At 39.6% G+C, this 18,186-nt stretch overlaps 1 protein-coding gene across 2 annotated transcripts in view; it reads right to left on the bottom strand.

Moving 5' to 3' along the window:
- Positions 1 to 18,186, bottom strand: part of pmepa1 (prostate transmembrane protein, androgen induced 1) — a 73,741-nt gene continuing 55,555 nt past the window's right edge. The window contains exons 2-5 of one of the 2 annotated variants that reach the window (XM_041779915.1): positions 14,956 to 15,110; positions 11,823 to 11,876; positions 11,368 to 11,726; positions 1 to 11,251 (exon numbers count right to left, since the gene is read on the bottom strand). In XM_041779915.1, coding sequence (XP_041635849.1) covers positions 10,939 to 11,251; positions 11,368 to 11,726; positions 11,823 to 11,876; positions 14,956 to 15,110 — 881 coding nt within the window. In that variant the 3' untranslated portion in view covers positions 1 to 10,938. The remainder of the gene's footprint in view (positions 11,252 to 11,367; positions 11,727 to 11,822; positions 11,877 to 14,955; positions 15,111 to 18,186) is intronic. The other variant, XM_041779922.1, reaches the window with a different exon arrangement.

Raw genomic sequence — 18,186 nt, 5'->3', positions numbered from 1 at the left:
CCGTCCATAACTTTTTGAGTTATGTTGCAAACAAACAAACTAACGAACAAATAAACCCACCCGACCTCCTTGGCGGAGGTGAAAAAAAGGTGCAGGGTGCATCCTGTTCTCTCAGGGGACACCCACTTCTCCTGTTTAGGTTTTAGGAGAGACTCAGTGCCATCATCACGGATTCCCCCGTGGAACACAGTCTGGATAGTCAGAGCGTTAATGTAGGCAGTTCCTCTAAAGGCTGAGACTGCCGCGGGTCAAACAAGAAAATTACGAAACATAAGAAATCGTTGGCGCTCATGGATGGCTTCAAAGTCTGGTTCCTCTGTTTTTAATGTTTTGGACAAAAGCACTCACTATTACTGTTAAAGTTAGATCAGACGCTGCATCACAGGTAAAAAAAAGTATTTTTAGCATGGAGAGGTAAGCACAGATAGTTGTTGCTATAAAAGCCATGTTGGTTTAGCTCAGTGGGTAGAGTGGGCGTCCATGTGGAGGTTAGAGTCCTCAGCAGACTGGATGTGGGATTGGTTCCTGGTCTTGTTGCATGTCTTCCTCATATTTCCTCTCTCTCTTCGGCTATCATATAAAATAAAGGCCCAAATAAATAATCCCTAAAAAAATACTAGTCTCCTGCTGCTCCAGCTGCAGCTGCAGCAGCGTGAGCTAACAGGCTTTTAAAACAGCACAGTGCGGCCCGTTGAAGTTTCTGCTGGTGGTGAATCTTTGGTCTGAACTGAGCTTTAGATAAAAATAATTTAAGACATTCGGGGAACATTTACCGTTGTTTTTACTGATGACAAGCATTTAAGACTGTATTTCTGCTACGTCTTCAAATATGTCTGTAATCTGAACTTTTTAGGTGAATGAGGCTCTAATGAGTGTAAACAGATCATTTCTAATCAGACACATGCACTCGCTCCAGCTCGAGTTTCTGCACTGTTGATGCTTGAACTTCAGAAATAAGAAGCAACATTAACATTGATAAGACTTTATTTAACTTCAAACACCATCAAACAGCAAAGTTAGCAAATGAAAATTATGATTCAAAAATATGATGGATTTAAAATCATGGTGTGCTAAAAAACAACAACGGAAGTTAAGGCAACAACATTCTTCAACAGCACTGGAGCGCAACAGAAGTGAGGAAAACGTTCACATCTTTATGGAAGCCCAAGTTTGCCAGGAAAGATGGGAGGAAAACGGACAAATATGTGGTAAGTTAAAAAAAACGTACAGAGTCACAACCTCAAATATTCTGACTGTAGCGCTGCCAAGACTCCAGTATTTATGGTGATAGTAGAACTGTTTCCATACCGTACATTTACCAACAACATTAGTGGGCAGTATTTAATTTTAAATGGAAAAAACTGGAGAAAAAGTCAGACACAGTCTAAATTTCACAAAAACACTGAGACGTGTGGGAGTTTGCCACCATTTTTATGTGCTGTGTCTGAAAAAAGAAGTGTTGTTAAACTTCGAGTTGTTTTTTAGGGATGTGAGTTTGAAGGAAAATAACTCTTCAAAAGTTATTTGCAATCAATCTGACTGAAATCAGAAGACAGACTGAGGCTTTTATGAAACGGACATTTGAGTTTGTTAGCTTGATGCTAACACTTAATGGAAAATTCCATTAACAGGCTAACAGATTTAGCATGGCTTCCTGCTAGTTTGAACTTTTTATTTTCAGGAAACCAACTCTCTGAAAGTCAACAGCAATCAATTTGACTGAAATCAGAGGAAAATTTGAAGCTTTTAAAAGATGGACTGAGGAGAGATGGACAATTGACTTTGTTAGCTTGATGCTAACACTTAATGGAAAATGCCGTTAACAGGCTAACAGATTTAGCATCCTTTACTGCTGGTTTTGACCTAGTCCAAACAGTAAACTGAGTTAAACAGGTATTTTCAATTCTCAGTAAATTGATTGTTTCTAAAGTGAAGCTGGATCTGTAAATACCTACTCCTGCTTTCTTCTTCTTTTCTTATTTAATGGCGGTTAGCAAACAGCTGTCAGACGTGCTACTGCCACCGTCTGGTGGTTTTACTGCATTAAAACCACTAGCATTGGTTAAAGGTTTTACATTAGATTATTGCAGCATGAAAAGTTCAATTTTAAAGATTATGACTGTTAGAATAATGCAACAGTCAATGCCCATCTCTAATTCTGCTGATCATTAAAAAAAAAAGAGGCTGTGTTTTTTTAAATGCATGGTATGGAAGAAGTATTGAAAATATTAGCAACTCTATTTGACTGAGTCAAACAGTGACAAGTCTTATTTCAGCTCAGTATGTCCAAATTCTAGTGAAAACCCTCATTTCACGAGGACGGATCGCTGATTTTGGGGATCATTCCCGGCTGTTGCACAGAAAAGCAGTTCCACTTCTGCAGAATTAAATAAAGAAGCTTTGAACCATGAGTATTTTTGTGATTTGAATATTTCAGGTTTTCTCCCTTTTCCTGCATGAATGGGCTTCCATATACATGGCGGTGTATCTACCAGAGGATTGTGGGTATTTGGGTGCTGTTTGATTTCTAACATGTCACAAGGCAACAGTACTGGCAGATCTGACACGTTTGTTGAACTGTCCCATGTTTTGTGGAGTCTCCGTTTGAGCCCGGACACCAGAAGGCACACGAGTAGACGCTGGGCCGGGCGCGGAGAGGCGATGATTAGAGATTTCAAGGACCAGCTGGGTGATCAGGACGGGAGATTTTTCAGAGAGAAATATACTCTGACTTCTAAGTGCTTTTTTTTAAAAAAGAAGGTGTTTCTGAAAAGTCCTGGACTACAGCGATGGCTGAAACACTTGCCATCCTAGGAGGAAGTTTGTGAAACTATCAGAGATGAGAATCAGCTTCAGGGCACTTAAAGCAGAAGTATTTCTCCTGGCGTTTACTCGTCCTCCCAGTGACCTACAGCGGCGCTGTGGGAGAAAGTTTTACTCTCAAACAAAAAAAGCTTCTGTGGGATCGATGGATTGAAGTAAAATGACCTTTTTGTTCTCAAAGTGAAAAAACAAACAATAAAACAACAACAATGAAAAATTACGCACACTACGTTAAAATAGGACTAATATTATCAAAAAGGCAAATAGTAGGTGTATTGCAACGCTCTCTGCGGCATCACTATCAAAAAACATCTATCTTCATCATCCTCAATCTCATCATCATCATCATCCAATCATCATCATCTGAGACAGTAAGGAGGTGTGGCCTAGGGTGATTGACAGCCCAAACTAACCACTCACATTTCGCCCGTCTCAGCGTAGGCAGGCACACTTGTACGACATAGCAAAGACAACATACGATGGACGTTTCCATGGAGACCAGCAGCCAGCCAATGGAGGCCAAGGCTGGTACGTGAGGAGCTCTGTCATTGGACGGCAGGCATCTCTAACAGAACAGGAAGAGCTCGTAGAGAGAGGAAGGAGTGGGCGGTTCCGTGTGAGGTCGACATTAAAAAACTGAAGTGAGTGAAGAAGAGCTGCTCAGATGGCTATGTTTAGTCTGAGTGTGTGTGAGTGTGTTTAGTTTTTGTCTAGACGGCTGGAGGCCTTTCCCAGAGCAACCCACAGCACACACACTCAGCCACACAACACTGAAACACACACTCGCTGCTCTGAGAAAGAGTGTGTGCTGACTGGACAGTAATGCGCCGTTCGCACTACGTTAAAGCAGAGAGATGCTCCAGCAGCTGTAGATAAGGATTGGTAGATAGCAGCATTTCTGCCAGTGTCTACAACCCATATTTAGGCTACAAACATCGACCTACATCAGCTATGAATACTGACTTAAATCACCTGTAAATATTTTACTAAATCAGCTGTAACTATTTGGCCTATATTGGCTGTCAATGTCTATCTATAATGGCTGTATAATGGTTGTAAATATTGGCCTGTAATGTTTCTGGATAGTGGCCTGTATCAGACATAAATACTGTTCTATACTGACTTTGAATATCAGCTTAAATTGGCTTTAAATTCTTGCCTATGTGGTTGTAAATATCAGCACTACATACTTGCCTATATAAGCTGTAAATTGGTTGTTAATTTTTGTCTATATTGCTGTAAATACTGGCCTATAACAGCCATAAATGATGGCCTCTATTGTGGCTGTACACTGGCTGTAAATATTGGCCTGTATCATTTGTAAATAGTGCCCTATATCAGCCGATATTGTCTGTAAATACCGGCCTGTATCAGCTGTATATATTAGCCTAAATAAGCTTAAATATCAGCAGACCAGCAGACCTACATCAGCTGAAATCTTTTTCCTTGTTCATACTTTTCTTCAAACTTTAAAGAGTCTTTAAAGGACTGAAGTTTTGATTATATATGTAAATATCCATATCAATACCAGTATTCACTTAAATGAGCCTGTAAATACTGACATATGAAATACAGGCAAAATTTCAATATCATGCGATTGCGTAGCGGGTTCTTCTCATTATCAACATAGACTAACATTTTTGCGTTCTGTGATGAAAATAATCTATAAAATGCAATTAACAGCGATAAACTGCTGATAATCAGTGACTGACTTTGTTTTAAAATGTAATCATTTGACAGCCACAGTTTTTGTTCATCTTATCCACAGGAGCTGAAATTCGTAAGGAAATACTGATTGGCTCTGTGACTCAGACACTCTCAGTGGATGTTGCAGTGGTTGCTATGGTAACCGTGTCAAAATAAAACTGAGAATTTGGTCTGAATTGATGTTAAAGTCTCATGAAGTGAAACTGTTGTCATCTCTCTGCATGTAAACGCAGCATCGTGTTTGTGCGGGTAGATCAGAGTATCATCGGCGTACGGGTGGATTCATGCGTGGTTTCTGCAGTTCTACCTCCTCTCTTCTGGACTTTTTTTTTTTATATTGTCAGCCAGCGCAGGTTTCCCTGAAGCAAATAAAACCTACATTTAACTCTTAATTTCTACTTTCATTGAAATCCTTCACTAATCAGAGTCTGTCCAGTCTTCTAGTACCCGCTGCAAACCCTCCAGAACAGGAACCTAACCATAAAAGAAGGAAAAACCCAGTCCAAACACAAGAATCATTGTGGTGGGAAGAAAGGGGATAAACAGGGTGATAACTGATCAGATCCTGCATGTGGACTGGGCTCATAATCTCGAATGTGATTCAAACGTTGATTTAAGGACTCATCACTCCTTTCACTGCTTTGGGTCGACAGATTAGTTTCTTCAAATTCAGATTTTTTTTCTTTCAAGTGCTCAGTGTTCGATAAAATAAATAAAGGAGAGACTGTAAACAAGACAACAGAGCTCAAAGAAATGATGTTTGATTATATGTCATGTTTTTGTTGAATCACAGAGCTGGGCGTCATTCATGAACCTTCATCGTTTTAGGAAGCTCTAACAGAGGAGGAAGATGGAGAAGCCGGGCTTTGGTTGCCCGGTCTAATAAGTTTTAATTATTTAGTTTGTGCATGACAGAAAAAAAAAATTCTGAATGAAAAATTAGTTTGGATTTGGAAACAAATGTGTTACTTCAGAAACCACTTCAAACCCTTTTTACTGGGCAGCAGTCTGAATTAATTTCATCCAGAAGGTTTGAAGCATTTCTGCAGTAACTTCTAAATAAAAGCGCCATCTGCTCTCTTAAAAACTTTAAAGAATTAGAGAGTGATGAGGCTAATGAGTCTCGAGACTAATCTATCACATTTCATGGAAAAATTAAGTAAAATAAAATCGATGCATGCATGTCCTCCAGGGTTTTTGGTAATAATGTGATTTTTAAACATGCTTGTTTTGTCCTGTCTCCATTCAAACATGTATTTTGTTCCATCTAAGGTCCAAATGTTTGGTCTAGATTTCTCATGGTGGGTCCTGGGGCCGGACCATCTGAGAAACACCGGTCTTAAGTACACAGATGTTGTCTTAGTGGCATGTTAGTACCATGTCTGTGCAGTTTAGAGAGTTTGTCGGAGTTTGATTACAATAACTGAAAACAAACTAGCCAGTTTGAGGTGTCTTGGACTCTGGGGTATTAAAATGGGTATTGATATTGATTTTTTAATCTAGATTCATATTTAAGTTTAACATTCTGATTTCATGATGATACAAAAAGAGCTGTTAGATTGATGCATGCGGCCTCATATATCTGTGATTCATCCAGACATGAATAAAGACTAAACTTTTAGGATTTTACATTTATTTTTGGTCAAGCTGAGTCAGCTTTCAGGCTTTTGGCTGTGGTTTGGTTCAGTCCCTGTAGGGGGCGCTGTTGCATAAAGACTGGACTCTGAGGGATGCAGGCTTTTTATGAGCCAGCCTGTGGTCTTTGTACATCTTTCAAACAAAGCAAAGACTACAAACACACGTTTTCTAATCATCAGTGAGCTAAAGCTACTCCACTCTTCAGACGACGACAAAAGCCGAGCTGCTCTCGACACTCGTGTCACTTTTCAACACTCCAGCGTGTCTGCTTTCTGACAGCCCGTCTTCTGCTGCGTTCAACGCACTAAAAGTTCTGCTCCAAAATATTCTGAAAGATCCCCCATGTGAAGAAAAGAGGCAGAAATCATGACTGTCTACATGACTCACTTTCATTTCTTCTACTCTCAGTCGTTTTTGGTGTGGTCCAACGTTTGTCTGCTGCTCTGGGATTAAAAAGGTGACACTGAATGTTTAGTCTCATTCACACTCACTCTTTTATAAGATGGATCTGGATTTTTCAAATTAATGATATTTCTGAAATTTTTGAGCCTATAAGCTAAACCCTTGTGCTGCTGCTTGGATAAAGAACTTTAAGATTTGAGAAATGAAAATCCACATTTTCATGGAGTTTCAACATGAGTGAAGATTTTGGCTTTCCATACTCATGAAAACAAGATAACTGAGATAAAATGATCACTATAGTGCATGCATGTTGCACTCTTATTTAAGCTATTAGAGCGGTGCAGTAGCGAGACCTAAAACCCAGACTTGTGTTTCTATTTTAGCCCGTCTGGTTCTATTGGCTTGAAGTCTGTGGGAGTTTTGAATAAAGTCTGTGCTTTTGCTGCAATGTCTGGTTCTTTTGATGAGTGTGAACACAAGCGTACCATGTCGTGGGCGTGATTCATGCCCACTGAGGCACGGTATGTGGGATATGGATGCAGCCGTGCCCAAGTACAGGGGGCTCACCAGTGAGTAGAGTTGTAGGCGCCAACTGACTTGATAAGAAGAAGAAGAAAGACGAAGAGACAATGGGGCAACCATTTAGGCTGACATGGTTTAAGCTCCGTGCAGACAACTCAGTTAATCCTGCAGGCATGAATCAATGTTTTAATGTTTTTAGGGCTCTGACAGAGACCATCTCCCTAACTGTCGTGCAGCACAATCCCTGAGCTGCATGGTCATGGTAAAAGCAGCAAAAAAGTCAAAGCTGGCATCTTAAAAACAATAAAACATTCATATTCTTGCAGGATGGACTGTATGGTCTGTGCGGAATATGAGCAAATAAACACAGGAGTAGTTGCCAAGGCTGCCCCGCCTTCTTCCTTCTTCTGGGTAAATTTGCCACAGCCATACTGCCCCCTACTGCATACAATGTTACAAGGAAGGGCAGGGGTGCAACTGTGCTCAGGGAAGGTACAAAGCAATCCCACCTAATGTGAACACACCCTACAAAAAGAGGACACACAGGAAGCTGCTCTGGTCTGAGGAGTCAGACCTGCAGCAATGCTGCAGAATTATCCTACACACGTAGTTGTCATGTTTAAACATGATCTGAATTTCAAACAGAATAATTGTGATTATAAGTTTTGCTTTGATCAAGCAGCACTATACACAGCCCTAACCACGCTTATGTTAGACCATGCAGACCTGTAGACAATAATCCAGGGACCCCTGTGGTTGATTTTCAGAACACGTTGAATTTTTGGAGCAGAACTTTTAGCATCTGTTCAAAGAGCGGCTCTAAAGTCAGTATTTCTAATGAGTTTAACGTCCGACGCTGGCTGACAGAGGATTGTTGTCTCTTTCCTGCTGCAGTAAAGTGCTCAGAGATGCCTGTGAGAAAAAGCCGTACCAGAGGGGAGCTGTGTTTCAAGAAATGTTGGTCTGATATGTGTTTGGACGCAGCAGTGCACAGTCAGCGTATCACTCATTACGGGCCTGTCGGGCGCTTGGCTTTCTTCCTTTAAAAGGGACGGTACGTGTCCCTGGATCTGCTTCGTTTCTCTTTCTTGCCACCCATGAACAAAAAAATCAGACATTCAAAAATTAAAAATAAAAGCTAACCCTACCGAATCCTACTTTCCTGTTTACATCACACATTGTCTTGATTGGTTCAGACGTTCGATGGGACGAAGTCTGATGAGCAAACTTGTATGTGCTTGTATGTCAAACTTTGACGTGTTTGGTCGAGGTAGTGACAGCCGGCTTTGGGATTGGCAAACGATTCAGCCAATAGGATGACAGAGAGAGATCGAGCAGAGTTTCTGATTGGGCCCACAGGTTTGACTCGCTGGACTCGGACTTTTGCATAAATAAAGGATTTATTTCTTTTTTCATCAATGGTTCAGTAACGTTTGATCCAAGTCCGCTGAGCATTGGTCAGATAATCATGATAAGTGTGGTAATAGCGACGCTGTGCACTGGGCTGGCCACGCCCCCTCTGGTGGGACGTTTCAGGGTCTGTTTTCACCGCAATCGACAGAGCTCCTTCACAATAAAAGTCTCTCACTTACATTCCATCTGCTCATACTAAAAATAGTGCAATTCTTTTCAGCAATTATATAAATAACTCTCAACTCGTGCTTTGTAAAGTTCGCTCTCAGTTTGCATACATGATGTGTGTATATATACTTAATATGTAACATACGTGCCAACATGTATGCAACAATGTTCAACGTGAGAGTTGGCACCTCAACAGATCACTGATGTTTCTTTCTCTGAAACTAGACAACATGTAAAAACATTAAAAAAAAACATCTGTACTCAAAAGAATCTATCAAGTGTATAAAAATACCCCTTTGACTTTCTGTTTCTCCATCATATTGTGGATTTCTTCTGCTTCTCTGGTGAACAGTCTTGTGCAAACCTTCTTCAGAAAACATCAAATAAAAAAAGGGATTAAACTCCTGCACCAGTTGGTCGATATAAGGCAGAACATTCATCTCCAGGACTTTAGCACGGTGCTAAGCTAATTGAAGCTAACTAAATCGTTCTGGGAATAGTCTAACATGCCGATCCGTCCGAGGGTGCAGCTCAGAGTGGTGCAGGAGTCACTCAGTACGTTTACATGCACAGTCAGGTTGAACTAAAGCTCCATCAGGATATTTAACTGGACTTCTGTGCTTGTCTTAGTAAACATGTCTGCAGGAGGATCATTTATGGGCAGAAGTATGCCAGGTGGTGATGTGCTCTTTTTCAGATAGATACCGGGCCTTTTTCTGGTTAAATTAGAGAGCAGTAAGCTCTGTGGTTACATTCAGGGTTTTGTACAGACTTCAGACTTTACTTTTAGGTCTACTACAGTTCATGTTTTCACTGCAGCTTACGGTGATATCTGAATAGCATGACTTCAGGTAGGCTGCAGTTTAATTTATGTATGAGGCCAGGTATGGAGAGTGTGGGAAATGTGGAGAAAACCGAGCCCAGGATGAAGTGTGTGCATGCCAAAGTCTATCTTTCTCCGACAGCATTTTAAGGCCACTCTAAAAAAAGAGGATCTCATCATTTTCAAGAAAAATACTCAAAATGTTTGTGTTTAAAAAAGTAATAAAATCTATGATAACCATAACTTTGTATTTCTGAGGTTATAACGTTGAAAACTGTCTGTAGTGTGGAAGAAAATCGGACCAGACAAAGGCGTTTTTTAAGTACTGCAGTTCAATTTAAGCACTGGGATGGAGCGATCAGGAATCCTGGCGCTTCAGCCCAGATTTCTGACTTCTCCAAACCACTGTGTTCAGTTTGGTGTCTTCTTAATTTTTAACTTCCAACGTAATTTCATAAATTTGAACACTTGAAATGTTGAGTTTGTGATGTCAAAATTTCCGACTTTCTAAACAATGACCTTTTTTTTAATATAAATGTTAAAATGTTCATATTCCAAAAAATTCAAGTTTTTTTGCCACAAATTCTAAACTCAAAAATCGCAACTATATTCTTGTTATTTTTCTGCTTCAGTTTCATCAATTCAAGACTAAATAACATCAAAAATTTTGAGTCTGCATTGTCAAAATTATGACTTTTTTAAAAAAAAATTTCTGGCTCATAAATATACGACTTTCTAATTTCACAAATTTTGATATATATATATATTTTTAATTTGACTTTAAAAATAATATATATATATATATTTTTTTTTTTAATTTGACTTAAAAAAAATCAATGGATCCTCTTTATTTTTAACTTTAGAGTGGCCCCAGTATGCCGTCTTAACCTAGGTTTGTCCGTTGACTCTCTGTCAGACTAGCGTGGTTCTCTACGCCTCTAAAGTTGAATCAAACTCACACTGACACCATAATTCGACTTCTCCTGATTGCATGTAAACGTACTGAAAAAAGGAAATAAATGGAGCTGAAGCAGCGAGGGGGATTATCACTAAAAAACAAAACCTGGAAGAACCAAGAAGATTGCAACGTTTCGCCATTTTGCCTGTAAAGGAATCTTTTTGTAAGCGCGATAAAGACGAACAAAAAGTTCTATAGAAACAAACAGAACAAGTAAATATTTATAATGGTGAAGAGTAGTTAGATCAGTCTGATAGAGGAGGCGTTTCTCCTCTGATGTGCTCTGCAGGAGTGATGTGGCTTCAGGTTTCCTTACCAAGATGAAGCCAGATTCATCCCAGCCCGATCCGTGAAGAAAATGACCGGCTGACACTACAACTACCCGGCTCCTAAACCTTTTAACCGAGACCAGGTCAGTCCTCGTTTGCTCCAATAACTTCCCAAGCAGCGAGGAGAAATAGTCTCAGAGTAACAAGCAGTTCTGTCACACCTGCTGGGGCTTCTGGGATTTCTCCTTCGTATTCCTGGCGTTCCTGTTGTCCACACTTCCTTGCCGATGAGGCGGAGGTCGGAGCAGGCCGTGTATGAACGAGGACGGCGGCGGTTGTGAGGACGACACAGTCCGATGGTTGTGGCTGGACGTTAGAGACGTCGGGTGGTAGAAGTGTCCGATCACCTCGCTGTAGGCCGGGGGAGCTCCGTCTACTCGAGGGCCGGGCTTCTGCTGCCGGGATAAGGCCTCCTGGGCTTCTAACACGCTGACGCCAGAGTGGACGCTCGGAGGAGGCGCCTGCAGACTGTAAACGATAAAACACGAGTCGTCAATAAGACTGAGAGGAACAAAAGAGACAAACCAAATAGTGGGACAGCATTTAAATAACCCCCCAAAAATGGCAGGGATCAAAGACGAGACCTGGCGTGCAAACAGGAGCCTGATGATTCGATTGGGTGGGAATCGAACACAGTTCTGTTGGGCGGCGCTCGGACCGACTCGCGGTTTAGCTCCATCTGTTGTTCAGGGTCCCGGAGTTGCAGGGTGCAGGGTCCCTGGTACGGCGGGGGCTCCTCGCCGTCTGAAAGGCAGATCGTTGGGGGGAGGTCGATGAGGCTCTGCGGCAGGTAGGGGTATGTTGGCTGGAAGCGACTCGGGGCGTATGTGTGCTGGAAGCGCTGCGGCTGCAGAGGAGGCTGGGACTGAGCCAGCTGAGGCTCCCTCTGCAGGTAGGATGAGGGGGCGGGTCTGTCTGGAGGCCGAGGGTTGTACACCTGGTGCTAGGAAGAAGAAGATGTGTGAGGTCACAGAGTTAATGAAGAAGATTTATGGAGAAGGAAAACCAGGTCACTTCTAAACATTCAGGACAGACTCACCTCATGCAGACTGCTGTTGGTCCCCGTGGCCTCCGATGACCACAGACTGCCCTCCTAAAGGGGGGAAAGGGTTTAGAATTTAAAGTTCATGTTTGAACTCATTACCAAACGTATCTAAAGTGTTTTTACAAAACTGACCCGCCTGCTTAAACACTTTAAACGTATTATTTTAATGTAAAAAAAAAAAACTTCAGTAGTTTTTGGTAATCAAGAATAAGAAAATTACCCAATAACTGGTGTCTAGGAAAAAGTTTGGTATCATGAGACCACACACTTATCTACAGTCACACAGGTGTGCAGCTGAACACAGCAGTGTTGGTGTGATGGTGACATTAGAAACACTCTTTTTACCACTGTGAAAAACTACAAACAGGACCAGAGCATGCTGGGACTTTGAGAGTAGACATGCATCACAGCTCTGCTCCACTAGGGGGCTCTGCTCATTCACAACAAAAACTGATTCCTAACAGACTCTATCATTTCCCTCATATTCTGAAATTCAGAAGATAAAAGTTTGTGATTGTCACTGGTCCCTCAGATACTGAAGAATATAAGCTATGACTTCCCATCTATTCTGGTAAAAAGTGTTTTCTGTTGCTACAATGATGCCTTTATCTCACATGAAGTTTTTTTTTGTTTTGTTTTAAAGGGGACATAATAAGCAAAAATAACCTTTTCAGACTTTTCCAACAAAATTATGTGCCCCTGGCCTCTCAACAATCCCCTCAGACACCAGAAAAATCCATTCCCTCCCCCCTCTCTTTCTCCATCTTTATGAAAATGTGTGCTGAAACAAGCTGTTCTCAGATTTTTCCCCTCATGATGTAATGTGGGGAGTTAGCCCCGCCCCCAGGTTTGGTTGGCCCTCCCCGCTTGGAAATAAGTTCCACCCTCCTCTCAGCCAAGAGGAGGGCTGTTTTCGAATTCGCCTACTATACTAGCAGTGTGTACTGCTTTGCCCAAAATGCAGTATGCAAACAAATGCAAAAGTTGCAGTATGCCAAAAATACCCGGATGATGTTCTGATTCGGGAAAATTTCACAGTATGCATCGGACCAGTCTGCTTTGCCTACTGTTACCCACAATGCAAAGCTCCGGGTCAGAGTTCATAATAGCGGAGAGCGGCAGAACTTTCATCAGAGCGACTGACAGTTACAAAAAGTGTCATTACCTTTTACCTTTACCTTTTTAACGTGTACTATAGCAAAATAAGTCGTAATAAGGTCACTGTTGTTTTTGTTTTGCTGTTACGGCTTGGAACGGCCAGAAAGGTGCTGTCAAGTGTGTCCTTTCACTGCACTATACATGCTAAGCTAAACACAACAGCTATAAAAATCCCAAAAAATCAAATAAAAATGCTTCCCAGATTTTTTTCTGTACATAAATGGATGGAAAACAATGTGTGCATCATTTAATATTGCCCAGGGTATGACGTACTTCTGGATACCGGAAACCAGCTAAACCGGGCCAAGCACACTACGCAATAACGTCCGACTGGCAGTCATACTGCATACTGCTGTTGAATGCAGTACGCAGTGCGCAATACGTACTGCATACTGCGTTTGGCAGGAGTATGCAGTAGGCCAATTCGAAAACAGCCGAGGATCAGGAGAGCCACATCCATTTCCTGAGAGGGGTGTGGTCAGGGGCAGAATCAGACGGCTCATTAACATTTAAAGCCACAGACACAGAAAAAGCTGGTTCTGAGCAGGGCTGAAACAGAGGGCTTTTTAGACATGCAAACATCCAATACTGGAGTGTTCTTACAGCAACAGACTTCACAGGAATGTTTTGGGGACTGAAAACATGCCTGTGACCAATATAAACTTGTCTTAAAGGGTAAAATATAAGACCTTAAAACAGTTCTCTCTCCCTCTTTAGGTTTAAAAATGATTTCAGATCATGAAGTAAAACATTTTGATATTAAAATTCAAAATCAAAAACTTAATAACAGGATAAAGGTCCAGATAAAAAACAACACAAATCAATGAAGGACAGATGGATCCATATATATGGTTCTGATGGTGTGCAGGAGTTAGCATTTTTGTCCGTTAAAACCACTAAATTGCCTGGTATTGTGAGTCGAAGACTTCCTTTTTTTGCCGCTGTATTATCAGACATGTTTCAATATTTTCTGATTTTTACTGGAATCATATAAAAATGTATAATTCTGGTAAAATGACAACCTTTTTTTTCACAGTTAAACAGATAAAGTATGTCACCATTCAGCTGAGAATAGCAGAGTAAGTATTTTGGTCTCTATCTCCCAGGTCGAGTGTTGCGTAAAAACCTTGGACTGCTTTCTCCCCCAGAATAATCGGGTTGTTGTCGGCATTGTCGGTGCGTCTCTGAGGTGGAACGTTCACTGAGGACGGGACAAAAGCTGCTCTCTACTTCTGCAGTAATGTTTGTCAGGAACTTCTCCAACTCTTTGCAGAGTTTTTGTTCCTGCCCGTCCGTCTGCCTGCGTGTCTCGCTGTATGTGTGTCAGTGTGTCTGTCTGCTAATCCAAATTAACTAGGACAATGACTCCCCAGAGCTTATCAGCAGCTCTGTGAGTGTGGGCTTCATTATGCTTCATCCTTTACTCATACGGCTCAGAGACACACAGGTGATTCAGGACGTGAGCTCATGTGTTTGCAGAAGCCTCAGGTGTAAGTCTGTGTCTGTGAGCGGCTGCAGCCTTTAATGAAGACATGAGTCAGTGTGTTAGCGTTAGCTGTGTTTAATCACTGTGATCACATCCTGTCACTCAGCTGCTCCTCAAACTATCAGATCGCTCCTCAGCGTGACTCAAACACTGATCACACAGACCTGAGACCCATTTTACAACAAGACTATAATTAATCACATCAACATTGGAGTATTCTGTCATCAGAAATGTTTGCTCTCTGACAAAGTGTTGCTAAGCTAGGGCAGTCATTTGGTGAACCAACATTCTGGGGTGTTTAAATACCAGTGGTACCGCTTTACTGTCACTCTGCAGAGTAATACTTCACTGTATCAAAACTAAATGTCTGATTGATGCTGCATTCAGGCTGCAAATGTTAATACTCATCTATTCATACAGTTAACAGTGTCAATAAAGCAGATTTGTGCCTCAGTATCATAAAGTATCTGTAGAATATCTTACGTTAGCCAGCGGCAGGTGCCTCCTGCGTGCGGGGGCGTGTCTGGAGAGGATGGAGCGAGCTGATAGGCGGTAGTGGTTGAGTAGACAGGTGATGACGACCACCATCACCATCATCACCACCACGATCACCAGGATCTGGACGAACTCCAGCTGGGCTGTAGAGACACAAACACAAACATCAGGGTCATTTAAAGGTCAGCTAGTACGAACACCTAAACTCACTCTGATGATGTCACAGTGATGTCAGCAAGGTGGGCTCTCCTTTATCAAAGGTCAGCTCCAAAAACAGGTGCACTACAAAACTTTCTAAGGCAAAAGCGGTCTAAATGAATGTTTCTTGGTGCATCATGGGAATTTTAGGCACTAAGGGCCAGGATCTTTGTTCTCTAATGGAGCTAAAGACCATTTTTAAGACCTAAAACTAAACAAAAAAACGTATCATTAAATGACCCTTGAGTAAAACTAACATGTACGCCAATATAGACCGCTTACAGCCAATATAAACCAATACTTACAGCCAATATAGACCAATATTTACAGCCAATATAGACCAATATTTACAGCCAATATAGACCAATATTTACAGCCAATATAGACCAATATTTACAGCCAATATAAACCAATATTTACAGCCAATATAGACCAATATTTAAAGCCAATATAGACCAATATTTACAGCCAATATAGACCAATATTTACAGCCAATATAGACCAATATTTAAAGCCAATATAGACCAATATTTACAGCCAATATAGACCAATATTTACAGCCAATATAGACCAATATTTACAGCCAATATAAACCAATATTTACAGCCAATATAGACCAATATTTACAGCCAATATAGACCAATATTTAAAGCCAATATAGACCAATATTTACAGCCAATAAAGACCATTATTTACAGCCAATATAGACCAATATTTACAGCCAATATAGACCAATATTTACAGCCAATATAGACCAATATTTAAAGCCAATATAAACCAATATTTACAGCCAATAAAGACCATTATTTACAGCCAATATAGACCAATATTTACAGCCAATATAGACCAATATTTACAGCCAATAAAGACCAATATTTACAGCCAATATAAACCAATATTTACAGCCAATATAGACCAATATTTACAGCCAATATAGACCAATATTTACAGCCAATATAGACCAATATTTACAGCCAATATAGACCAATATTTACAGCCAATATAGACCAATATTTACAGCCAATATAAACCATTATTTACAGCCAATATAGACCAATATTTACAGCCAATATAGACCAATATTTACAGCCAATATAGACCAATATTTACAGCCAATATAGACCAATATTTACAGCCAATATAGACCAATATTTACAGCCAATATAGACCAATATTTACAGCCAATATAAACCAATAATTACAGCCAATATAGACCAATATTTAAAGCCAATATAGACCAATATTTACAGCCAATAAAGACCATTATTTACAGCCAATATAAACCAATATTTACAGCCAATATAGACCAATATTTACAGCCAATATAGACCAATATTTAAAGCCAATATAAACCAATATTTACAGCCAATAAAGACCATTATTTACAGCCAATATAGACCAATATTTAAAGCCAATATAAACCAATATTTACAGCCAATAAAGACCATTATTTACAGCCAATATAGACCAATATTTACAGCCAATATAGACCAATATTTAAAGCCAATATAAACCAATATTTACAGCCAATAAAGACCATTATTTACAGCCAATATAGACCAATATTTACAGCCAATATAGACCAATATTTACAGCCAATATAAACCAATATTTACAGCCAATATAGACCAATATTTACAGCCAATATAGACCAATATTTACAGCCAATATAGACCAATATTTACAGCCAATATAGACCAATATTTACAGCCAATATAGACCAATATTTACAGCCAATAAAGACCATTATTTACAGCCAATAAAGACCATTATTTACAGCCAATATAGACCAATATTTACAGCCAATATAGACCAATATTTACAGCCAATATAGACCAATATTTACAGCCAATATAAACCAATATTTACAGCCAATATAGACCAATATTTACAGCCAATATAGACCAATATTTACAGCCAATATAAAACCAATATTTACAGCCAATATAGACCAATATTTACAGCCAATATAAACCAATATTTACAGCCAATAAAGACCATTATTTACAGCCAATATAGACCAATATTTACAGCCAATATAAAACCAATATTTACAGCCAATATAGACCAATATTTACAGCCAATATAAACCAATATTTACAGCCAATATAGACCAATATTTACAGCCAATATAAACCAATATTTACAGCCAATATAGACCAATATTTACAGCCAATATAGACCAATATTTACAGCCAATATAGACCAATATTTACAGCCAATATAGACCAATATTTACAGCCAATATAGACCAATATTTACAGCCAATATAGACCAATATTTACAGCCAATATAGACCAATATTTAAAGCCAATATAGACCAATATTTACAGCCAATATAGACCAATATTTACAGCCAATATAGACCAATATTTACAGCCAATATAGACCAATATTTACAGCCAATATAGACCAATATTTACAGCCAATATAGACCAATATTTACAGCCAATATAGACCAATATTTAAAGCCAATATAGACCAATATTTACAGCCAATATAGACCAATATTTACAATATAGACCAATATTTACAGCCAATATAAACCAATATTTACAGCCAATATAGACCAATATTTACAGCCAATATAGACCAATATTTACAGCCAATATAGACCAATATTTACAGCCAATATAGACCAATATTTACAGCCAATATAGACCAATATTTACAGCCAATATAAACCAATATTTACAGCCAATATAGACCAATATTTACAGCCAATATAGACCAATATTTACAGCCAATATAGACCAATATTTACAGCCAATATAGACCAATATTTACAGCCAATATAGACCAATATTTACAGCCAATATAGACCAATATTTACAGCCAATATAGACCAATATTTACAGCCAATATAGACCAATATTTACAGCCAATATAGACCAATATTTACAGCCAATATAGACCAATATTTACAGCCAATATAAACCAATATTTACAGCCAATATAGACCAATATTTACAGCCAATATAGACCAATATTTAAAGCCAATATAGACCAATATTTAAAGCC

The sequence above is a fragment of the Cheilinus undulatus genome, linkage group 3 (genome assembly GCF_018320785.1).
Source record: "Cheilinus undulatus linkage group 3, ASM1832078v1, whole genome shotgun sequence".
Lineage (NCBI taxonomy): Eukaryota > Metazoa > Chordata > Actinopteri > Labriformes > Labridae > Cheilinus > Cheilinus undulatus.
This window is presented reverse-complemented; position numbering and strand designations above follow the sequence as displayed.